At 30.9% G+C, this 25,629-nt stretch overlaps 5 protein-coding genes across 5 annotated transcripts; 4 read left to right on the plus strand and 1 right to left on the minus strand.

Annotated features, from left to right (window-relative positions):
• Positions 1-1,495: 1,495 nt before the first annotated feature.
• PHYBLDRAFT_61177 (hypothetical protein) lies at positions 1,496-2,229 on the plus strand (the record flags this gene model as incomplete). Its single annotated transcript, XM_018440767.1, has 2 exons — positions 1,496-1,653; positions 2,037-2,229. The coding sequence occupies 2 exons, from the start codon at positions 1,496-1,498 to the stop codon at positions 2,227-2,229; spliced, it is 351 nt and encodes a 116-aa protein (XP_018292815.1).
• A 3,054-nt stretch (positions 2,230-5,283) lies between these two features.
• PHYBLDRAFT_74489 (hypothetical protein) lies at positions 5,284-6,690 on the plus strand. Its single transcript, XM_018443021.1, has 7 exons — positions 5,284-5,323; positions 5,433-5,519; positions 5,681-5,745; positions 5,839-5,912; positions 6,009-6,153; positions 6,271-6,347; positions 6,438-6,690. The coding sequence occupies exons 1-7, from the start codon at positions 5,296-5,298 to the stop codon at positions 6,535-6,537; spliced, it is 576 nt and encodes a 191-aa protein (XP_018292816.1). The 5' UTR covers positions 5,284-5,295; the 3' UTR covers positions 6,538-6,690.
• A 2,041-nt stretch (positions 6,691-8,731) lies between these two features.
• PHYBLDRAFT_167122 (hypothetical protein) lies at positions 8,732-10,525 on the plus strand (the record flags this gene model as incomplete). The annotated part of the gene is made up of 4 exons (XM_018435567.1): positions 8,732-8,815; positions 9,036-9,206; positions 10,110-10,148; positions 10,460-10,525. The coding sequence occupies 4 exons, from the start codon at positions 8,732-8,734 to the stop codon at positions 10,523-10,525; spliced, it is 360 nt and encodes a 119-aa protein (XP_018292817.1).
• A 1,759-nt stretch (positions 10,526-12,284) lies between these two features.
• PHYBLDRAFT_144139 (C2H2-type zinc finger transcription factor) lies at positions 12,285-13,963 on the minus strand (the record flags this gene model as incomplete). Its single annotated transcript, XM_018431148.1, has 6 exons — positions 12,285-12,573; positions 12,702-12,762; positions 13,072-13,177; positions 13,419-13,464; positions 13,749-13,797; positions 13,876-13,963. 6 exons carry the CDS (start codon positions 13,961-13,963, stop codon positions 12,285-12,287), a joined length of 639 nt encoding a protein of 212 aa, XP_018292818.1.
• A 2,716-nt stretch (positions 13,964-16,679) lies between these two features.
• On the plus strand, positions 16,680-18,526 carry PHYBLDRAFT_61173 (hypothetical protein; the record flags this gene model as incomplete). The annotated part of the gene is made up of 9 exons (XM_018440766.1): positions 16,680-16,830; positions 16,964-17,080; positions 17,189-17,222; positions 17,388-17,489; positions 17,659-17,765; positions 17,835-17,953; positions 18,001-18,024; positions 18,078-18,207; positions 18,342-18,526. 9 exons carry the CDS (start codon positions 16,680-16,682, stop codon positions 18,524-18,526), a joined length of 969 nt encoding a protein of 322 aa, XP_018292819.1.
• Between the last annotated feature and the right edge of the window lie 7,103 nt (positions 18,527-25,629).

A 25,629-nucleotide genomic window follows, 5' to 3' on the forward strand; every position in this document is an offset into this window, starting at 1 on the left:
GTACTTGAAGAAATATTAATAAAGCTTTAGACTTTGTTTGTTTAAAAGAATTCTGCTCGTAAAGTAACATATAATACTCGAGCTTAGATATAAAGTAATGATTATAGTATCAGTGTGCTTCCCTTTTACATATATATATATATTTAAGATCAGTCTCAAAAGGAGTAGATATGCATGTGTAACATACAATCCAATATTACAACTCTTTTATGTTAAATACTAGATTCGGCTATTAATTTTAACGCAATATTGATTCTTTTGATCTTGATTTGAAGCTGATGATTTCGTAATAATAATAGAGATGATTTTTGCAGAGAAATAATATATATATATATATATAAACTAATAGTTTTCCAGTAAATATAATTAACTATAGTACAATGTAAATTTTGATTTAATGTATTCGATTTCTTTTAAAAAAAGATATCAGATAGCTTAAAGGACGGAAAAAATCATTACATCATTTTTTGTCCTGTCAAAGTTTAATCAGAGTCTCCCCACACAAGCGAATTTTTAATAAGAAATCTAATATATATATATATTTCATTTGTCTTTAATGTAGTAAATCAAGCTGTACTACATGCATTAATACTTCTTTACTCACCTCATTAACTAAATGATATATATACATCATAAATATACACACTCATATGTCATACTACATATGCAGCTATTTTAAAGCTATCTAAAGATAGAGATAAGTGTGTGATAAGGTTGATGAATTTTCTTAACATAAACCATGTTGCGTTTGATACTTCCATTCTAGATAATACAATCTGTGCCCATCCAAAGCTATTTAGACTCCAGAAGTTTCTTCTATTAGTAGATAAATTACAGATATATGATAGTATTAAATTATTCTTACTCTCAAAATTGAGGTATAATCTATGTATTCTTCTGACAGGTGTTTAGCTAATTGACTTTTCTTAAGAAATATGTATAACATACAGGTGAATCTAATTAGCTATAACTTACTTAATTTTAAAGACGTGCGGTTGACATTAATTATATTAGACTAAACAAGTTACTGAGGTTTTTTTTTTAGAAAATAAAAGAAAGACAAATAAAAAGAAACAATATAATTAGGCCGGATTGTGAGCTATAGGAATGTACACACAGTTATACTACTTTACAGTCAGCTTGAAGCAAGATACTGAGGAGCCTGCTATCATTCTAACCAAAAACAAATTACCCTATCATATGTATGTATGTGTTTGTGTGATTTACGATAGACAGAATGTGTCGTACATTTACAAGCATCACCCAAAAGTAGGGAGGGGTCAATAATAAAAGAAAGAAAAATGGTCAGGGGCATCCTGGAGATGGTAGCATTATGATATCATTAATTTACATGTAGGCTTGGAAATGTTAATTTATTATAAAGAAGAAGAAGAAGATGGGTAGGAGATACTATTGAGAAAATACTGCAACCTCTTCGTTACTCATTTGATATTGCGCCATATTCTAATTGCACTGCACCACACAACACGATACCATGTCACACTGTGTGATGTACTTTAAAGAAAAAGAGAGAGAAAAGCGGCATGACTTGAACCAAAAGAAAGTTAACACAAGAACCCAACAATCTGCACCTTGGAAATCAAATTACAACTGCTCTTCAAAATACGGTGCTGGAAGAGAATCAGAGGATAGGTAACGTGTGGTGTATAACCTTTCTTTTATTAAATTGGTACATAATAGTAGTATATATATATACATATACAATGTGCCGTTTGTTCTTTTTTGAAGCAAGAAAAAATAGAAAACCAAACAAGAAGCTGCTAGAATTATATTTATTGTAGTAAGAAGAAGAAGAGAAAAAAAAAGCCCAAGCTCGGACACCAATCTCGTGCAAAACCTCTTTTAGTTATACTTTAGGTATACATATAAGTTTCTATACTGTACAATAGACATGTGTATAATATCTTTTATGTATCACCGGCTCCTAAAAAAAAACAGATATTCTGGGGTGGGATTTGGGGGAGATTGTACATAAAATGATATTTCTAACTGGTTTTTATATTATACCTCATTAGAACAACCGATATTTTAGCCTGCATATATCCTTCGTATCCTTTTTCTTTCCTTTCTTTCTTGTTTATCTTAGATTTAGATTGGCGAACCATAAATTTTGAGATCGGTATAGATATTTTGCTTTCCTATGGGTATTGTATATGCTCGCCACACTCTGTGACATGCTACCACCGTGAATTTATGCACGGTGTGTGAATTAAACTGAATGAATATTCATAAAAAAGAAGAACATGTTTCACTAGTTATATACGCCTAGAATTAATACGCGTAGAGTGTCTAGATATGTGTACACTAGCTGTATTCGACTCGGCACATAAATAAATGTAGAGAAAATAAGAGCGTAATCCTCACAGTCATTTCCTTCACGCGTTGAATACATGTAAAGGAAAAACTTAAACCGTAGTATACTTACTCTGGCTCTTCTTCAAGGATATAAGAATTTTCCTATTATTCACCTCTGTATTCTTATTATTTCTGTTTGAGATACTATATTGTATTCCCAGAAGAAAATACTAGCTAAATAGCAAATTTGTGTCAAATTATAAATGAACGTGTGTACTCTTTCAAACAGACATTATACACAATACAGTACACAGTATATTGTACACAATACACTTTACACAATACACTTTACCTAATACACTTTACACAATACACAATACACAGTATGCAATTTACAATATATAGTATTAGTACAAATTACACAGTACACAGTACACAGTACACAGTACACAGCACACAGCACACAGTACACAGTACACAGTACACAGTACACAGTACACAGCACACAGCACACAGTACACAGTACACAGTACACAGTACACAGTACACAATACACCGTATAAAAAAACCATATACAAATACATGTTTCTGTGTATGTGTACGTGTACGTGTGTGTGGTTATATATTCCAAACAAGGAACAAGGTTGGACTCTAGGAATTCTTCTCTTTACACATGTACTTACTACATGTTCAATTGCTGTTAGCTTCTATAGCCCTGATCTAGTTTAGTTTCTCCGGTTTCTTTAGGAGAAAAACCAAGATACTGCAGTAGTCTCAAGCTATATATACAAGCAGATGTATTAAAAGTATCAATTGCGATTCTCGGAAGATATTTTCAATAAAGGGAAGGAAGAAATGAACAGAGAGAAAGTCCGCCAAAAAAGCTATGTATGCAATCAAGCTTATATCGATCAAAATATTGCATTGATAATGAGCACAAATAAAAGGTTTTATTTATTTATACATATATCTATTAAATTTTTATCTATTACTCTTTTTTCCCTAAAAATGTAAGCCTATAATACATAGATAACAATACTAGTAGTGCATCATACTTTGATAGGTCACTGGACTTAGAACTAACATTTATTCAGATCAGAGTGACAAGAAGTCCAGAAACTATATAGGAATTAAGGTTATATCTATTTGAGTGCTATTCTTTACAAGGTTCCATCTCCTTTTTTTCTTTTTTTTCGCACACACGAGGTCTTTATGCTCTGCAACTGTCTTGGGATATCTTAAAGACAAGAACGTTTTTTATCGGACAGTGGTACTATAGAATATAGAGAATATATTGTGCCTGAAGTAAGGTTACGTTGATATGGTACATATACTAATTTTACTGCAATATTATTAAGCATTATAAATGCATCGAGTTGTGGTAGTGGTTTCATTTATTTATTTTTTATTTTTTATTTTAGCAATACAGAGCCAAAGTAGGTTTTTTCCGCCAATAAAAATCAAACGGCTTAGCTGCCGTGTACCAAGACTGGCTGAGGGTAAATCTGGGTGACAGAAAGAAAAAGAAAAAGGTGCTGGTTCGGGTAATCCAAATGAAGCAAAAAAAAACTTAGTACGAGTAGAGATATGTAATTAAAGAGAAGCTAAAAGGGAACAAGCTTACGGAAATAGCGCTGTTTTTGGAGAAGTAGTAGTAATGGAAGGAAGAAAAGAATGGGGTGAGTCTAGAAAGTCCTTTTGATTTTGTTTTTGTTTTTGTTTTTGTGGCATGAGATGTATGATGAATAATTAGGTCTTGGAAAAGAAACTATTATTGAATTTATTTTATCTCTTTTTATTTTCCACAACTACAACGCGAGTAACCTGTAAACAAGGGCTTGATAGAATATGTAATAAATCAAGGTACAAGTTGACTGCTGTTTTTCCTTTTATTTTTTGAAGACTCAAGTTGCTTTCTTGGTAAATAAATAAGGCCAATCATTGAAGTCCTAAAGTTGTTTATTATGTGTATGTATGTACATGTATTCGGGTTTATTTAACAAAATTATTCCAAAAATATTCATGATTTTGGAGCTGTAGCTGAAGTTGTAGTTAAAGCTGTAGCTGCTATTGATATATAATGGTAACCAGGTGCTGTTTCCAGACGTCCAAATTTTCAGGCATTTTAATATACTTTAATACAGTATATCAATCAATTTGATTTTAATTTTATTAAGTATATATAATTTAAACCATTCAGTTATTAATACTTGTCTCAATGGAGGAACAGTTGAATATTTACTATTATGATACTTTGTATCTCTTTCTCTTGTTTTGTTCCTATTTGTGTGCGTGTGCGCGTGCGTGTTTGCTTGATAATCAAAGTTATTCTAATAGGGTGCGTTATTTACCCAATAACTGATACAGTATACTTGAAATAAAATACAAATATGTAATTAATATTTCATTCATTTTCAAACAAGTCTGATACAAAGCAAAACAAATGACAGAAGATTAATAAAAAGAGGCCTGCCCATATATCTATAATACGAAGATTAGTATTATTTTCATAGATAAATAGATAAAAAACAGAGTCCAATAGACCTCTATTTTTTTAACTCTTTCTTGGATATATATATCTATATATACATATATCAATTAAAGTAATTTACAATTCACCAAAAACAACATATCTGTGTAGCTATAAAGAACAAATCATTTCCTTTAGATATTATATATATACATATATATATTTATATATTTATACGCGTATATATATATATTGTGTATGCATATATGTATGTATGTAACTAATTAATGAAACAAAAATCAAATCTAGACCCAAACGCCTTTAATAAGAATAATGAAAGTATACACCTTTACACTTAAGTCTCTTAAGATAAAGAGATAAGCCGCGTACTGTGACGCAATAAGCAAATCGGGACTTTAACGATGAAATATAGTAACTACGCACACACACAGAGAGAGCAAAAGAGAAAACTATAGAATTTTAAGGTTTTTCATAATCGACATTATATAATGGCAGCAAAGGAATTGCGTAATTTAGGTAAAATTATAAGCATGCTATTGAATGTGCTGATTATGATGGATCCAACTGATTCAAAAACCGAAACCCAATATATATGTCATTTGTCTTTCTTTATCTTTATTTCTAGTATTTGTTTCTGGAAACAAAAACAAGCTCATTGAAGTCCAGGCCATTCTGGCTGATACTGTGAATGTAGTTTCGCACAAGGTTGATTGTATGTATACATTGTCTTGATAGACAGCCATGAGAAATTAATATTAATATAGCAAGACATTTATCTGGTATAAAAATAGACTAATAAATAGCCTTTATTTTTATTGCTGTTAACATACGTATATCTAATTATATAAAGTCTAATCATTATTCACTCCCTAGTGCCCGAACTTCAAGGGACGTCACAGGATATTGCCAAGGAGAAATGCAAGATGGCAGCAGAAATTGTAAATTATAATTTGTTGATATTTCTAATATACATTATACATCTTTATTTATTTCTGGTGTTATTTATGATGTATTCGATTCAACCTTATTAGCTCAATGGACCTTGTATTACTGAAGATACAAGCTTGTGCTTCAATGCAATGAAAGGTCTTCCTGGACCATACATGTATGTTTTAAGACTATTCTCATTTATTTGTGTACATGTATACATATATATATAATGGGAATAAATGATGTCATTCGACTAACATTGATTTTGTAGTAAATGGTTCTTTGATGCTCTTGGACACGATGGCTTGAATAAGATGCTTGAAGGCTTTGAAGATAAGTCGGCCTATGCACTCTGTACTATTGGATTTTGCAAGGGTCCTGGGCACGAGCCCATTATATTTGAAGGAAAAACCAATGTAATCATCATTGCTGACTCTATTTTATTTGTGTTATTGTTGGTTATTTATTTATTTATTTAGAAAGAAAGAAAAATGTCAAAACAGGATACTCAATACATATTTTTTGTTTAATAGGGAAAAATTGTGCCACCTCGTGGATCTGGCAAATTCGGGTGGGACGCTATTTTTCAACCAGATGGGTTCGATCAAACGTTAGTTTCATTTTATGCTTAAAATCGCGAATGTGCACACAGTATAATTAATTAACACTTTATGTGTGTGTGTATGTGTGTGTTTAATAGATACGCTGAACTTTCCAAAGAGATCAAGAATACCATCTCCCACCGATACAGATCTCTTGAACTTCTCAAGACCCATCTTGCCCAAGAACAGGCTAAATGATTGCTAACTATCTAATAATATAATGATCGAATGATCGGATGATCGGATGATATGTGTATGTGTATGTGTATATGTATGTGTGAGCCTGGTGATCTTGTTGTAAGTAAGGTTAAAAATAAAAATAAACCCACCGAAAATGGATTTTGGATCTAATCCCAAAAGCACAAGTTGAAATCAAACCTCTTTACGCCTTTCCTTGTTATTTATACTAAAAATTAATAGATCTGGAACAGAATCGTCATGAAGCTTAGGCCAACCATGCATACATACATATATAGGTTTCCTATTTATTGTGAAATAATTACTATTAATGTATTGAAAACTATTTAATCTACTATGTATGCACAAGTACTTTTCCTTTTTTGCAAATGTCCAAGGCTGTACCCAGTTTTTTTTGTCCGTTGGTTTGATACTTTGATAGTTTAATAGATGTCTATTCTCTTGACACGACCACCTTGTGTGTTGTCGCATTATCGTTTTTGGAAATGGTAGTTCAAAGTATCCTTATCTGGTAACATTTCATAGTACATGCATTGAAATCCTGCGAGACTTTAAATATACTTTTTTTTTAAAATTATTTCTTGGGTTTTTGGTACTCGTGTGACTATTTAGTTTAGCAAGACGTCCAACAAGTTTTCTTGGTCTAACCTTCCTATTTATCTTACTACAGTGCAGCTAGTAAAATTTATCCGTTTTGGAAAAAGAATGCCGATTTCAGGGATTGAATGCTAAATGTTGAAAAGAAATCACAATACGTTCAATGGCCCGCTCAAACTTGGAAGCCGAGCAGTACTTTGAAGAATGCTCTGTTCTCCTAAATGAGTCTGTCAAACTGGCATCTTTTTTGAAATCTTCATCAATGACCTATTGCAAGTGTTACAAGTATCCTCTAGATAAAGCTTTCATATTTATTTTAAAGAATATATTTTTGTTGTTGATTGTGCTGTTGCTCTTTCTGTTTGTTTGGTTTTTTCTTTATTTTTTTATGCTACCATACAGCAAAGAATTATACATTTGTTTATACGTTACTCCATTTCAGCAATGAGCAAACCTGATCTGTGCAATCCAAACATATATACATTACTAGTCGATAGCTTGTTCATAAACATATGCATGTGCAACTCTATTTCTTTCTCTTTAAAAGGTTTTTTCGCTGTGTAGATATTGTAAAGTGCTTACAAGAAAATTTAAACAATTGGTGTCAAGAAGTATTTCCGGACTTTTAACTTCAGGTTTAACTTTCTTGGTGTATCTATACAAAGTAATAATTTTTTGCAGCCACTACCATAAGTACCGCTGCTATCTCCACTACTGTTGCTGTAGCCCCCCCGTTACTGATACTAATGCTGCTACAGCTACCGTGGCTACATTTTGGTCATGTATCATTTATCATCATTTGCAGAAAATGCTGCATTCACAATTTTTTCAAAACTACGCAAGTCACTGTTTTGAGACTTGCATCCCCCACAAAAAAAAAGTATCATAAATTATAGAAAAAAGGTACTTCTTCTTTGGTGTTACTATTGCCAAACATCTCTAAGGTTTTGCTTTTTGTACAATGCATTACTGCTTCACCTAATTAAAAAAAGGGCAAGAAACTTCAAGTAAAATCACATTCCACCCTTTAATCCTTCATCTTTCTTATATATATATATATCTTATAACAGATTGTCCCACATTCAAGCATTATAATAAAGCAACCCGATATTTATGTGCACCTCCTACATAACTCTCTAAAATGCCAGTCGAGTATAGTAATAAGCTATTGATTTTCTATTTTTGTTCATTATTTTTCATTTAGACCTCTGTATTTAAACCACCTTTACCTATTACATTTCAAATTTATATACATGTAGAAATAAATAAAGATTAAGCCACATTGATGATTTAATAAAAAGTATATAAATAAATAAATAAACAATTCAAATTTCAGTTACGCAAGGCTATTCTGACTTTAAATATTGACAATTACGTCTACTTTTATATTGTCTGAAATGTAATTGCTACAGATGTTTCTTTTGAAAGTAAAATCAAAGAAGGAAAGTCTTTGGGCATCTACATTTCATCAGCTGTAGAATTGGATTTAGATTCAATTCCTTAATATACTTTGAATCATTGTAACTATCACTCTGGGAACAAACTCATGGTCTTTCTTTTATGCGTTAATGAAGAAACAGCTGAAAGACTATAATTGATGATTCTAATCTACAAGGCAGATTTCATCATTAACAAGCGCATTATCAAGAATTACTTTTATCACTATGAAACACCTTTAGTGGTAGCATATCTATGTTGTTTCTTTTTTTTTTACAAAGAAAAGAAAAAAACCGTAGTACTGTACGAGCTCCATCTTGCTTAAAATTAGAGTATTTTCCAAGCTAAAAAATGCTCCCCCCTTTTTTTAATACACGCTTCAGGTACGCTTGAGAAATCAATATTCTAATCGGTGATAAAACAAAGCAAGTATAATAACCCATTTTTTTTATTTTTCTTATTAGACAAGGACCGGCTTACATCTCGAGCCTGAGGTTCTCCCAGAAGGACAGGAGGACCATGTATATAATTTGTGGCTAGAGAGAGAGCAAGAGAGAACTATTGACCTTGACACCAAATTTGGTGATAAGGTTAAGCATCTTCCAGAAAGCACTAAACCTTCATTAGATGACAAAGTTAAACAAACAAGCATAGGCCTATACGACAATCAAGATGACCTCATTTTCACTCGATATATCTCTTCCAGAAAATCGCGGAAGTTATAAAGTCAGAAGACAACAGAGATGGCAAAGCTAGAACGAGATAAAATTGGATGGGATGAAATGGGATGGGACGAGAAGGGAGAAGTGTACCGCTCCTTTCTATAAGTAATATTATATTTGGGGAATATTTTTTCTGTAAGAAGAAAAAATACTATGTTACCTGTATTCAATATTACGCAAGCTAGAGTGAAGTGGCATATGTATATATCATCATCATATACTCGCTTTTACAACGAACATGGCAATTATTTCACCCCTCTTCCCAGAAAAAAATTCTTTGTACACACTGCAATGATACCTCTATCTTGACTTATGAAAGTCTATCAGATTCAGGGAATTCAACACATCCTTTACGAGAATGGATTTCAGATCGAGTATTTGAAAACGATAGCAATATATCAATATAGTATTGACTGAACTTGACATCCATAGCCAATGGTTATTAATCATGTATCAGTATAAAATACTAAATCTGCATTTTTTTTTTTAAAAAAAAAGAAAATATGTAGGAAATTTAGATAAAACAGGGCAACAGGGTGTGAATACTAGTTATTGTGGAACAGATATAGTCTTACTAATGAACTACTTTCGATGATGATGATGATAAAACAAAACAAAACAAAACAAAACAAACCGCCCCCCCCCCCCCCCCCCCCCCTTGCAACAACAACATCAATAACAGCAACCACAAAAGCTTAATCAATATCTCTAACTTGCTTTGTATCTTGCTACAGGCACTTTGTCAGACGGAATGATGTGTCTGTGTCCGAAGAATACTACATTTTATTACATTTTTTTTGTATGCTTTTTGTGCAGCCTTTTCTTCTTCTTCTAGTAGCATTCGAACTGCGTTTGGTAAGGGAGTCATTGGCTCTCTTTATATCGGAGTATAATTTAATATGTAAAAGAGAATGTATTGAGTGTCGGAGATATAAATATATAAATATTTTGTCGCAAAAAGTTGGTGTGAAACTATTGTGTACTTGTGTGTGTGGTAAAAAAAAGGAAGCATCTTCAAGCCTCAAGCTCAGTACATTAGTAAAAGAAAAGAATACAATAAAGAAGAAGCCTTTAATGTACTATAAGAAGAACGAGCTGCTGATGTCTGAGCTGAAATCACCCTTGGTCCTTTTTTTTAAAAAAAAAAAGTATATATAAAATTATAGAATAAGAGATACCTGCCGGTCCGTACACCGATACAGTTTAAGTTGGAAAGCAGCTCAAAGATGTAGTACTTGCCTAACAGTCTACCTATCTACTGGTTGACAGTAGACAATAATGCAATCTATTGATTCATACAATGATAACAACAGGAAATAAAGACCCGAAAAAACAAAATAATATAAATGAATATAATAGAACTGTATTGTATTGAAATGGATTGGATCGAATTGTTCATCGATTCACAAATAAGCGGTTACCGATTCACATCCTTTTGTCCGCACCTGGCAGGTATTATTGGTGTCCCTGAAATAAATCTCTATGATAAATAAATATAAAGTGAATCAGTATCCGATTACAACTGAAAGGTGGTCTAGCCAAAACCGATGGTTCTTAGCCCAAGGCTATGGAGTATACTTTTCGGCCATTTTATTTTCTCAAAAAAAAAATCGATATCGATCCCTTTGCTCCTACAGATACTGATACAGCTACTTGTATATAACCGAAACGCATGTTTTTTTTATATTAGTAAGCTACAATACACTATATTAACTATATTGATAACACAAAACCAAATATCCGTATCTGTGCGCAAGAGGTATTAGAATTTGTTATCCAAAGAAGTACTATCAATATAACACAGCATTAATGCTTATTTTTTGGCTACTATTGTTATTAAGAAAAAGGAAAGTAAATGTATTTGGTGTATGAAGTCTAGGATTTAAATATTTAACTACATACCTATATACCTACACACCTACACATTCTACACACACACACAAAAATGTATATATATATATATAAAGTATATAATATAATATACTGCGCAATATTCAAGAATATTGGATGATTCTACACATGATATTTTTGTGTGTTTGTTATTAATTATTGTTGTTTTGGATATCCTTAAGGAGTTCAATTCCCTTGAACTTGTTATTTTTTATTTCTGCTTTGTATTTTTACGATACATTTTTATGATTTTTTTTTTGTATATTTAAAGTACAAAAATACAAAATTTATATTAATTATTTCTAAAATACTATACATTTCACATACACACACACACTTTCTCTCTCTCTCTCTCTATTTGTGGGTAAATATGTGAAAAAATATAAAAGTATATAATAGTAAGCTGTGCTCAAGTTTCTTTCTATATTTATTTATTTAGATTTTTATGGTCAATGGACTCCAAGTCAAAGGGCCTTTCTTATATTTGTAGAGCTCGCACGATCGGCATTGTCTTTAATTTGGTGTACAAAATTTAAATAGGAAAGTGATATTGTTGTAAACTAGAGGCACATGTACAACCTACGTGATCATAGTTCAAAGATAAAGCACTTTTTATTTTATTATAATATAATATAATATAATATAATATAATAGTAAAATGATAATTTTTCTTAAAAAAATAGCAACAGAATAATCAAATACATAGACGTGTGTTTGTGTGAGATAAAGGTAAAATAGAAATAAATTGGCATATTTTGTGATTAATTTTCATAATATTTGTTTGTTTGTATGTTTGTTTTTGGTGTGAGCTTGGTGTGTGTGTGTTTGTGCATATTCTTACTGTTTGTTAGTCGGGTTCATAAAAGAAGGTAATAAAGAAGGCGAAGAAGTAGTAGAAGAAGTATAAAAAGAAATAGTAGAAGAAACGATAATGATGATAATGATAGCGATAGCAATGGTGATGGTGATGGTAATGTTACTAAAGAAATATATAGAGAGAGAGAATAAAAAGAAATAGCATATCCGCGGAAGCTTAACGATCACATACGTAAGAGAAAAGAGAGAGAAAAGATAAAAAGAAAGAATAAAAAAGAGAGAAAGTTAATGAAAAAGGTATTGAGATAGTGACTCGGAGGAAGGCGGCCCATGAGATGGCTGAGACAAGGGAGATAGCGAAAAAGTAGGCGAGTTTTGAGGAGAGATCGTAGTGCTGCATTGACTAGAAGGAGGCGATAGAAGGTATTGATATTGAGGCTGTTCCTCTGGAATAATTGAAGGCTTGCGCTTAATTAATTGGCCTTTGTTGTAGTTTTCTGGCAGGGCCTGAAAGTATCCTTTGGGTCCATGTGTGGTTCTGATATGACGGGCCAAGAAACGCTTTTTGGTGTAGCTAAAACAAAAACAAAAATAAAATAGAGGCAGAGATAATAACAATATAATTATTAGGATTATAATTATAATTATAATTATGGTTATGGTTATGATTATGATTATGATATATAAATATTTTCTGGTTACTAACCTTTTTTCGCAATGTTTTGTTTGACACTTGTACGGGCGGTTACCAGTGTGTATTCGCCTATAGTAATTAAAATCGTAATAATAATGATTGTATATATATATATATATATATATATTAGCAAAGATAAAGTAACAATTTATATATAATATATGACACTCCCGGGGCCAGAATTGATTATTACTATTAGTTATATATATTGGGTAATACAGTGCTGTGAACCCAAAATATATGTATATAATTCCGCCAGTTCTTTATATATATTTGTTGTTGTTATGGTTTCTTTTGTGTTTTTGTGTACACAAGTACACAAGTACATATATATATATATGTCTATTTATGTGTCTGTTTATGAGACTTGCCTATGACGTGCCAAGGCACTGCTGTCACTAAACCGTTTCTCGCAGCCATCGAATTCACACGCGTGCGGGCGTTCCCCGGAGTGTGTCCGTAGATGAACAGTAAGGGCAGATCTCTAATAAACAATAATTAGTTATCTATTTAATTATCCTTAAATCTATTTTTTTATTGTAGGTTATTTTGCTACTGTATTATATTAAACTATTTGCTGAGCAAAGCCATCTAGTATAATATAATACAATACAATACAACACAATATAAAAGAAATGAATTTGCTTTTTTGCTTTTTTTTTCTTTTCCTTTTTCCTTTTCTTCTTTTTCTTCTTTTTGTCTCTTTTTGGGTTATAGCTTTGTACCTGTATAAACCGCTTTTCGCAAGACTGGACGTTGCAAGCAAAGGGCCTAAATAATAGTTAAAATTTTAATAATAATATATAAATAAATATTGATTTTGAAGAAATAAAACAGAGATCATTATTCATTATTCACTATCAGCCAAAACGTCTGCCTTTGGATATACACACACACACACATATATATATATATATCTTTTTTTTTCTTTGATTTTGATTTTGATTTTGATTTTGCTTCTTCTCCCCCACAATAAAAGAAAAGTGGTACATAAAATTATATGTATTCAACAAAAAAGAATAAATTGATATTATATCTATCTGTATTTTTCATACCTGTCATTTGTATGGGTGCGGTGATGACGGACAATATCAGATGGGCGAGCTACAGTTATAAGAAAACATATATATATATATATCGTTAGTCTTTTATATCGAATTTGTGGTAGCTGATCGTCGTTACCAAAGGATTTCTCGCAACCTGGCCAATCGCATGGATAGCGTAGTTTTGCACTGGACTTTTCGCTGTGAATAAGTTCGATGATATCCATGGCAACAAATAAGGAAGTAGTAGTAACGGTTGATAATTATGATAATATTGTTGCTATGGTGAATATATATAAAAGCTAAAAAATTAAAAAAAAATAAAAGTGTAAAAAAAAATGTAAAATAAAAATAAAAATAAAATGAAAATGTAAAATAAAAATAAAAATAAAATAAAAATAAAATGAAAATGAAAATGAAAATGAAAATGAAAATGAAAATGAAAAGAGAGGGATTGATATATTGTATTCGATATAATTGAAATGATTTGTAATGAATTGTTATGAGCTCTTTATGAAAGTGATATGGTTATTATATTTATGTATATTTATATATTTGTGTGTGTATATAAAAATGTATGTATTTATGTATAATGTATAATGTAGATATATAGATGTGTATATATGTATATATATTGCAGGGCCAGTGAACGTTGGATTGACAGATCTGCAGGGTATATGGTTGAAGTTTATGAATAGCTACTATTGATTCATAAATATAATATAATATAATAAAAAATAAAATAAAATAAAATAAAATAAAAAAGAGTGTTTGAAGAAATAAGAATAAGAATAAGAGAAAATAAAATAAAATAAAATGGTTGAATAGAAAGGATTTTTGTTACCAGGCCAAGTAAGTGACGTCTTTAAGTACAGAGGGTATTTTTTCTTTTTTCTTCTCTTGCCAAATAAAGAAGATTCTCGTAACTTTATATATATGTATTAACAATAGAATGAATAAGTGAATAAATAAATAAAGCGAATAGACATGTGCAAGTTAGAGAACGATATTTTACAACGATATTTTTTTTTAGGTTTTTTTTATATTTTTATTGTATTCTTATTTTGGTTCCAAGGAATAGGAATACGCTTATCCAATCAGAGTCGTCCTTATATTTCCTTATTATCATTATATTATATTTTATCTTATCAGAGATTGAGATATATATATATATATATATATATTCTATATATTTATGTATTTATGTTTATATATATAAATTAAAATCTATATTATATATATATATATAAAGACTTGTTTTTGGTAATTATTTTGGAGCAATATCAGTGACACTTGAAACCAAATAGAGAATATTATTTTTATATATACACAGATTCACACATATATATACAATTATAATCATATTCATATTCATCATCATAAATCTATCCAGAAATTCGATACACAAAACCCTATCATATTCAATTAAGGACTCATCATAATACTAATAAAAAAAATTGAGTTGAAAAGTTTCATTGTATTTGCGCCTATTTTTTTGTACCTTGACAACCGATCAAAAAAAAGCACACACACACAAATATACACAACAATATAATTTTGGTTCCAGAAACTCGGTTACAGAAACTCATTCAAATATATATATTTATTTATATATACACATCTAAACTAGAATATATATTTAATCAAAATCAGAATCAAAATCAATCAATTCTACTGTGTAGTGTGCAGTGTGTATATAAGTATGTGGTGTATAGATATGTGTATAGATATGTATATGTGTGTTTTTGCTAGAAGCCAATTGTAACATCAATTGACCCAAACAAATAGGATAAATAGTTTAGAAGCACATGTAGTGCTTTTTATCTCGAGAATCCCGTCGGTTATCCAGGATAGTTATCTAATTGGTAAGAAGTTATTACTCGTGCAAAATTTACCTTTGCAAAAATAATAATATATGTATTTACATATTTGTACAAGTGATACGGATTAACTCAGTAATTTCGGCAATAGAGGCACAGGATTTGTTCAATATTATTATTACCATTATATTTAAATAGGAAGAAAAAATGTGTAATTATTCAAATTTATGATTATCTCCATTTCTTTCTCTCTTTTATATATATATTCTATGGCCTAGAAAACAAATAAACCGAACAAAAAAAAACACGCATTTATAATCGTAATTTTTTCTTTTAACTTTTAATACTATCATTCTGCCCACAAAATTTATACAAATACATACAAATATATTGTCTTTAAACAGTAATACTATCAATAATTTAATAGCTTTCTGTTATGAACTGTATTAAATGCAATTCATTATTCATATTACTCGTTAGACTTTTGGTTATCCGAATCCACCAAAAGTCCCAAGCTTGTATGTGTGAATGCTTATAAATACACAATGACTACAATAGAAATCAAATACAACTGTCAATTGGTCAATGCCGACATCTCTTTTGTATTATTATTTTTTCTTCTTCGATATTTTTAATTTGTGTCTTGTGTAAAATACCAATTATGTAAATATTAAATATAATATATACACAGATACACAGATACACATATAGATAGAAAGAGAGAAAGAAAGGAAGGAAGGAAGAATATGCTTCAACATGTGATAATTTTTGTAGAAGAAGAAAAAAAGACAAAATATATTGTCCAACAGTTCTGCAACTTCTCCTTATTTTGGCAAAACCCAGGCTCTCCTTAGTTGTCTCCTTAACAGAAAAAAAAAGGAAAGAATAAAACTAGTCCGCCCTCTTCTTTTTTGAATATCAATCTCGTTCTTTCTTCTCAAGACCCTGTAGAATGACCCATTTAAGCGATTTTAGCTTCTTGCGTACGTACCCGAAAAAAAACATATATAGGAAAAACAAGAAACTAAAAAAGTGAATTGAATTGAATTGAATTCATGTATTGTTTTTGGGAATAAAAATATAATGATAATGATAATGATAACGATAATAAGAGAGGGTCGTAATGATGGGATATCTCTACGTTTGGTATCTCTACCGTCTTTTGACAATGAACTACTTCTCATACTACTTTTCGAAAAGAGTCAAACTGGCGGAGGTGAAGAACATGATTAGTCTATTGGTTTTCCTGATGATCCCAATCCAATTGGCAATCGGTACACCCGAAGATTTATATATATATATAGTTATAGTTATAGAAAGAGGCCAATGTGTCTTATTCTTATTCTTCTTCATTTCGTTCTATTTCCTTCTTGTGTGACTAAGTAGAAAAAAGGATATCCTTTGTAGACACAACATCGTGCAAGATCAAGTACCAAGAAGGACTTTTCGGCTCATCTGGCACAATAATCTCAAAACCAGAACATTTATGGACACCTTCAAACCAGATGCTAGTTACACCGACATGTAAGAAGAATAAATTTTTCAATCCAAATCATTCTTTATTTGGCTTTATACACTTTATATATTTTATATCTATTCAAACAAACCAAATGTGTATTTGATTATTTTTAGACTATGGTTCATCAGTTGTTTTATCCACGCAAATGTTAGGTTCTTTTTATTTTGTATATATCCATACTTCTCTCTCTCTGTGTGTGTGTGTGTTTTATATTTGTACACACACACAGAGAGAGAGAGAGAGAAAGAAGTATTCCATATACACACGCACATACTATACAGATTCGGACTAAGACTTTAACCATCTTTTTAGGTGCGCAATCATACTCTTACAATGCTACTGGGACTACCTATCAAAGTCACTGATTAGATTCAATTTTATGAAAAATACCGAGAATCTATTCTACATGATCTGGTAATTTTATTTTATTTTGAACGAATTATCTAAAATATCCAGACCTGTAAAAAAGGATTCCGTGAATTGTGACTCATAATTGCCATATAATTATGTCTTATTCTTGGTCTTTATTTTATGACTACTGCTAGCTACTAACTACTATTAACTTAATAAAAACCATTTACAGGGCAATCTCCAACCTTATTGTCTTTCCCATGCTACAGTGGTTTCTTTCCCAGATATCTTCAGATTACATGTGGAGAGAATCTATCCCGAATCTAATCTACGGCATTGGTAATCTACTTCCGTTCCCGACAACATACGATCTTTTATTTATATATCTAATTGAAACAACATTTCTAGAAATCATGGTATTAGCCTTTGTAGGACTCAATTCTCACCTCAGATTCGAAAATCTTTTACGGAACAGTACTTCTTTGGAAAACTTGGGTCCAATTGAATATGTCGTTCGCCACTTTCAGGTATTCTATAATAATACTACTTTTACTTTGAACAAATCTATACAAAGCCAGCCAATGTATTAATGAACCAAGTAATTTATCCATTAATGAATTATCTAAAAAAATAATAATACATTTTTTCAAGCAACTCAATATCCTCTTGACATTTGCACTATTCATTTCCTCTGCAGCTCACATTGCACTCTACTGTGATGGTCTAATGGGGCAGTCACCAATCTCACACAAATTTATATCAGATTTTCTCATCTGTAATAGTAAGTCAATTCCCTGGTACAGCATCTTATTTCTGGTTATTCCACGCTAAAACACTTTCTCTTTTTCTTTCGCTCTCTTTGTCTCTATATGTCTATATACATATACATATACATATACATATAAACAATACCAGTTAGTACAAGTAATATCTTAATATGGTTTCTTGTTGTGCTCATCATTCACCCTAATCTCACAATTGTTCAAGGCAGTTCAATAATCTTGCTGTCTGAAATCCTGTCCGAGAGCAGGGACTTGACTGATCCAGTCAACTCACACGGACCAGTATCAGATATTGAAAGTATTTGTGCACCTTTTTGAAACATCCTTGTAAATAATATATACGTATCTATTACACACACATATATATATATGGGAATACCGAATATCCAGGCACCCAATATGTCGGTTAAATCCGATTTCAGCCCCACAGTCCACATTCCATTCCCATGATTATTATCGCCATCATTTTTGATATTGCTACTACTATTAATATTGATATTATTATTTGGAGCAATAAAAAAATAAATAAAGAAATAACGGAAAATAGATAACCAATCAACCAATCAACCAAACAGCCAGCCAGCCAGTCAGTCAATTAACTGAATTATTTAGTTTCTGTACACTAGTCTAATCCAATCAAGAGAACCCAGTTAATGGGTCTCATTGCCAAGCCCAGTCACTTAACTGTTTTCTTTTATCTTGCTTCAATGTATTGTACTATATTGTACTGCACTGTACTGTTTTTTTTCACTTTACTTTTCTGTTCTTCCTTTGTTTGTCTCCAACTAGAAATGGGTACCCTTTTTTTAGCTTTTTATTTCTTTTTTTATACTTTGGGGAACATGTCTATATTCTAAATGGCTTGCCAAATCAGTCTACCAGTCCGCGAACTCGGCCAAAACACAGTACAAAGTCTTCATAATACTTTCTTTGTCCCTCTGTCTATCTAAAATAATAGTACTATCATATTATATTATGGACACTCTGTAAATGTAGTCTAGGTAAAAGTGTATTAATCATGCTGCTATTCATATTGTTACAGTTGCAGTTGCAGTTGCAGATACTGATCCTATTTCTTTTACTAGTACTAGTACTAGTCCTAATAATTATACTGGTGCTGATACTATTATTTTGCTTCAATTGTCTGGAACCTGGAAATTATATATTTTTTAAAGTAAACACTTGTTTTTCTTCTTCTGCTTCTTACTTTACTTATTTTTTTTAATACTTATAATTCATGCTAATTCCGTTGAATGACTTGTTTCTTTTTTAATTTTTGAAACGTGAAAGACACCAATTTTTCTTGATAATTCCGTTTATATAAAATAATAATAGTATACTTGATAGGTTTGCGCAGTACAAATAATTGGCAAAATAGACATGTACTAAAAACATAAACCTAATAAATTATATAAAAGCCATTAAACGTGTTACATTAAATGACATTTTTCCCTCATATTTAGAAAAAGAAAAGAAAAAACAAACAATTGAATACATAAATCAAAGCCTATTACCACCCCGTTTTTTCTTTCTTTTAGTTATTTGCTATTCTCATTATCATCTCATTTGCCTGCTGAGCAAATAATAATAATAATAAGAAATGGATATAATAGGAAAATGAACACAAAGTTGGTGTAGCGTTTGTCTATTAATAAAAAGAAAAGAAAACGAGAGAAAAGATCAAGGCTTGTGTTATATTTCTGTCATTCAATTACAAGAATAGTAATAGGTGTAGGAAGACTAAGGGCCTTCTCAAGCACTCGCCAAAGACCTAAAAGTTGGCGTTGAAATCCAAATATTAGCGAAGATTTCCGAATTTAGCCAATTTTGTTGGCGAAGGTTACTAATTTAAGAAGCTCTCGCCAATCCGTATATGGAAATCACCGCCAACATTTAGGACCTTGGCGGGTGCTTGAGAAGCCCCTAAGAAGAGTAAAAATAAGAAGATGATGGAAAGGCTAATAGAAACAAAGAAAGAAGAGTAACAAAAAAAATTATAAAGTTACACTGTGAACACAAAAAAAAAATACAAAAAAAAAATTAGAGTATCAACGTGGGATTGAATCTCAGGATAGATTTGATGGTTGGCTGTGAGTTTTGCTAACAATTTTTTTTTTGTGTTTTGTGTTTTGTTTTATAGGAAATGTTACTCCAAAAAAAAAAACTCATATAATTTTGTACACTTCACGGAAAAAAAAATCAAATCATAAGTATTTTCTCAACACTTGTTTGAATAGATATTTCTGGTATTGTACTTCTTCCAATAACGAATAAAGCAGCATGAATTGATATAAATATATAACAATGTTATAGTAAAAAAAAAAAAACAAAGAAAAAAACACAGAATAGAATAGGCAATTGATCATTTGAGAGTATGAGAGTATAAATTATTCAAGACTTTCAGAAAATCATCTTTGGAGAACCGTGCGTTTTTTTTTTTTTTTTTAAAAAAAAGATTTTTTTTTTTGCTAATATTTCGGCAACAATATACCGATGAGAATCGTTTTGGTTTCAAAATAATTATTAGTTTGAAACTGAAATGATCTTTTTAATTTTTTTTTAAGAAATTTAAATTAATTAATAAGATCATAGGAAATATATAGCTTATTAAGCTACCTGGAAAGTCTCAATTGTACACAAGGACATTACAGACAAGTAAAGACTTTGTGTATTTGATACTACTGTTAAATAAACAGATAGATAAATGTAATATATGTACAGTATCTACATTTGTTTCGTTTTTATCAATAGTGAAAACGAAAGAGAATAATAGTAATAATCAATGACCAGATAAATACATCAACCGTAATGATAGCAGCATTAGGTCTATTATCACTATTGTCATCACTATCACTTTGTTATTGCTGGAGATTTAGTGTAGACCAGCTCCATCAATCGTCAATTCATTTCTTTTCATTTTTAGTTTTTGTGAATTGATTGAATGAATGCTTCATTGGTTATAATGTTGAGCATGTCCGATTGTTACTTGAATAAATAGATAAGTAGTATTATAGTCTTTATTTTACGTAATGGCTCAAAGGTTCAAATGGCTTGGGCCTAATCTAATTCAGCGCCTTGAATGGAAATCTCAAATTGGTCTAAGAAATGTACAATGTATAATTCAAAAAAAAACATGTACATGATTGCGTCAGCATCATTGTACTTATAAACAATCAATGAATCGGATTATAAGATTGTAGTAAAATGCGTCGTGTATCAAGCAAGTATTCTGGAGTATAAATCCCTGCCAAATTACATGCATTGTTGAAGAACATAAAAGAGAAGAAGCAATAAAAAAAAAAGAATAAGAACAGAAAATAAAAATGGGGTGGTCATTTCTTTGACACATTGTTGCTTATTTTAACCGTCTTGTTCTTTTTTCTGTTTTACAGATCATTGGTTGTTAAAAGAAAAGTATTGAATCTAAAGAAAATAACGGGGGTTTCGAGTAATAAGTTTTTAATTTTAATTTTATTTGTATATATATATATATACATATGTTATTCTAATTAATATAAAGATTATTGGCTATACGCATTTGGGATTCTTATATAGGATACCCTCTTCTTCTTACTACTGTTTTGGTTGTTACTATAATACTTTGGATATCAACAAAATACCTTTTTGTTATCAATTAAATGCTGTTCTTCAAACTCATGCTTTTTTGTTTCTATTAAATCATGATACCTTGAAATCAGATCAATACTTACCATTACTTCTTTCTTTCTTAAAAAAAAAAGGTACTTTTAGAGCGAAGCAATAGATTCATACCAGCCTGAGCCATTATTTGCTGCGACACTTCTTTTTTTTTAATTATTTATTTTTAGAACTTTGTATAGTGTTATTACTTTCTTTTAATTGTTAGAGGAAGTACAACACTGATATATTTAGTAGGTGTGATTTACTTTTAGGCAAACTGTAAATAATAATAATAATATTAATAAAAATAAGTCTGATACACAATCTTCAAACTGTAGAAAGAGCAGGCCATTTAAAATACAATGTTGCAAGAAATTACTATCCGAACCTAATTACAACCCACTCTTTAAATATACATATTAGAGTAATTTTTTCCTTCATTTTAAACAATAAGCAATATTATCATTTATCTAAATTATTGCCGGAAATTTTTTATCATTTTTGTGTAGGTGTTTAGTTCCCTTGATTGTTAATAATAATAACAATAATAATAATTGAGTACAAAGCTACGTATCTTTAACTCACCATTATTTTATATTTTATCTTATTTGAGATAAAAAGCTTAATATATTTAGAAGAAGAATAAATCTATACTTGTATATAAAATAAACAGATACACAAAAACTACAAGGAAATTGTACAAACAAACCAATATATATAACGGAAATGAGTAGAGCGAAAATAGAAATAGTGCGTCTTCAAACACCAATAGGACAAAAGGACAAAAGGACATAAAGACCAAAACATATCGGGTTTTATTGCTCATCTAATGTAAGTATCTCTTGAGGTCCAGTACCAATAACACCGATAAGAAAAAGTATATATTTATTTGTGCATGTGTGTGTGTGTGTGTGTGTATTCAACTATAAAGAATCAAAATCAATACTTTGTTCAACCGGGTGAGAAATATTTCCTTTTATTGTCATCATCTTTATCCCTTATCCAATAATAAGAATAATAAGAACGATAATAATAGTAAGATAGAATGACTTGATAACAATGAACTCAAAAGATTTTTTAAAATTATTTTTGATATATTACTACTTTGATGTGGATTTACCGGAAATTCGTTTACTCTACTTGATATAAATGAAAAACAAGACTGTTCCAGTCGTCCAATATATCAATTAAAATAATAATAACAAGAATAAAGCTAATAATCCAGTACAATTCAATCCAATCATATACAATACACAGTATATTTACACATTTTGTTTTAGCAGACACATATACACTCGAGTGTAATAGGTCATTGGACGGTCTTCTAATTTTCAAAATTATTTTTCAAGCATATTATGGACGATATTTTCTTTTCAATAATGTTGATAATAAAATGTGCTTAGAATAAAGCAAAACTTAGAGAAAACATAGTTTATTATATATATATTTAAGAGAAAATGTATGAGCTCTAGTAATGAGTTGTGTCACCCCCTCTCTCGATTACTTCTTTAAGCCTATCTGGCATGCTGGCTACCAAAGTTTCCAGAACTTGAAGTGGTATCTTCAACCATGTCTTGTGGATTACCGCTTCAAGTTCTTCCACATTGGTTACTTGTGCTCTATTCTTGCGAAGTTTCCTCGCAAGATGAGCCCAAATATGCTCGATAGGATTAAGATCTGGGCTCTGGGCAGGCCAAAAATTAAAGCTATCTATTAGACACCTCTCTTTTTTATACCATGTGGCATAAGCGCCCGTGTGGCATGGTGCACCATCCTCTTGGAACAAAAACTGTTTGTTATTATCCCTGGACAGTTCCTCGTACCAGGGAAGAAAGTACTGAGCCAAACAGTCTATGTACTTGTCTTGATCGATGTTTCCTTTCAATGTTACCAAGGGGCCAAGACCCCCACCCCAGAAACAACCCCAAATCATGACGGAACCCTTACCAAACTTGTATGTTTGGACAATATGGTTCTTGTCAAACCTCTCGCCAGTCTTTCTGATGACTCTGACTCTTCCATCATTGCCACCTACCATGAATCTGAACTCGTCTGACCAGACAACTGACTTCCACTGCTCAACAGTCCAATTCACTTTGTCAAGGCACCATTTCAGCCTGTTTTCCTTCTGTTTCTCGGTCAACCCTGGCTTGCGAGCTGCTGAGTGAGAACTAAAGCCAAGAAGTTCCATGTTCTTACGGAATGTAGTCATGCAGATGGAGATTCCCACATCGACTAATCTCTGATGCTGAGCCGCAATTGACACGAATGGCTCACTACGAAATGAGCGCACCATCGCAGATTGTGTTCTCTTTGTAACCTTTGGTTCCCTTCCTAGACGTGTCAAGGGCTTTAGAGATTTCTTCATATGTAGCGTCCTTCTCCCATTGACCTATAATTCGGCCCCTAATGAACGCATCTAGCTCTTGTCTTTTGGGTTTTGTGATGCTAGAAGTTGGTGGAGTCATTTTGTGCTTTTGTTTTATTTGTTTAAGAGTTTTTAGTGGTTTTACAAAGAAAAGAATATTTTGATAATGCATAAAAAAAATCAAAAAATCAAAAAAATCTGTGACCGTCTAATGACCTATTACACTCGAGTGTATGTCGCAGCACATTTAGGTTGTACTCAAAACGAAAACAAAAAATCAAGAATATTGATGTCGCTGTCTATTGTATTGAACACTTATCCGCCAATAAGAAAAAACTATGTATTTTGCTCAAGAGTACAAGCTTATAATACGCATGAATAAGCATCATTGTCAACCTGGCTAATATTGGTGTATTAATAAGCAATCTGATAGATAGAAATAGAGCTAACCTTTGCGAGAGTAATACTAATAATAACAAATGTATTCCCGCACACTTTAAAAATAATTTGTCCAATATATGACATACTTCTTCTTTGTATATATACATATGTGTGTATATGTATATGATTGTAAGAGGGCTTATATCCTTGTATACTTACATAATCATCCAAAAAAAAAAAAAAAGAAAAAGAAAAAGGTAACGTGTAGATAGCGTAATAACCCACAATATTAAATACTAGTAAAACAATTTCTTTATTAGAGCAAGTGGTTTATCCACAGACAAACCCTAAAACAAAACACAAAACACAAAAAAGCCAAGATTGAATTCTTGATTATATATTCCTATTTATTATATACTCATATTTCTTTTTCCTTATAAGCAGATCCAAGTTGACTAGTAAAACCCTTCTCAAGAAAAAGAAAATATATACATTGTCTGTAGAATAAAGCTCATTTTGGTATTATTATTCTTTTATCAGCAAAGGGACGTGCGCATTAGTGTAACGGTCATCTTTCAAAAGTTTGGAATAGCAGTACAAAAAAAGAAATAGAAAAGGAGGGTATATATTGTATTCTGAATCAAGAAAATCTTGGATTCCCTTTTTTTTTTCTGCTAGTTATAGTATATGCTGGCTTTTATTCATGGCTAAGCAAAGATGAGGAACCTAATTTACATTTCAATTTTGTGATAAATTACTATAATATATACATATATATTCTCGAGACTTTTAGTTAGAAAATCCTGCTCAGCGTTTTAAAAGAATATAATATAATATAATATGATATATATATATATATATATTCAATATTGATGGCACATTAAGTAATGATATTAATTCCATATATAATGCCTCAAACAAAATATAAATACACACACACACACGTGCATATAATTGTGCACAAGCAGTTTTTGGGACATATATTTGATAGACAAGATGATAATATCTAAACTTCTTCTATATGAAAATCAGT

This window comes from Phycomyces blakesleeanus, assembly GCF_001638985.1.
Source record: "Phycomyces blakesleeanus NRRL 1555(-) unplaced genomic scaffold PHYBLscaffold_8, whole genome shotgun sequence".
Taxonomy (NCBI): Eukaryota; Fungi; Mucoromycota; class Mucoromycetes; order Mucorales; family Phycomycetaceae; genus Phycomyces; species Phycomyces blakesleeanus.

What these genes read in the sequence shown, in the direction of transcription:
- PHYBLDRAFT_74489 (XM_018443021.1), top strand. Translation starts at nt 5,296, where the DNA reads ATGGCAGCAAAGGAATTGCGTAATTTAG. An exon ending in AAAGGAATTGCGTAATTTAG is followed by an intron (nt 5,324 to 5,432) that starts GTAAAATTATAA and finishes CTTTATTTCTAG; the next exon opens with TATTTGTTTCTGGAAACAAA. An exon ending in GCAAGATGGCAGCAGAAATT is followed by an intron (nt 5,746 to 5,838) that starts GTAAATTATAAT and finishes CAACCTTATTAG; the next exon opens with CTCAATGGACCTTGTATTAC.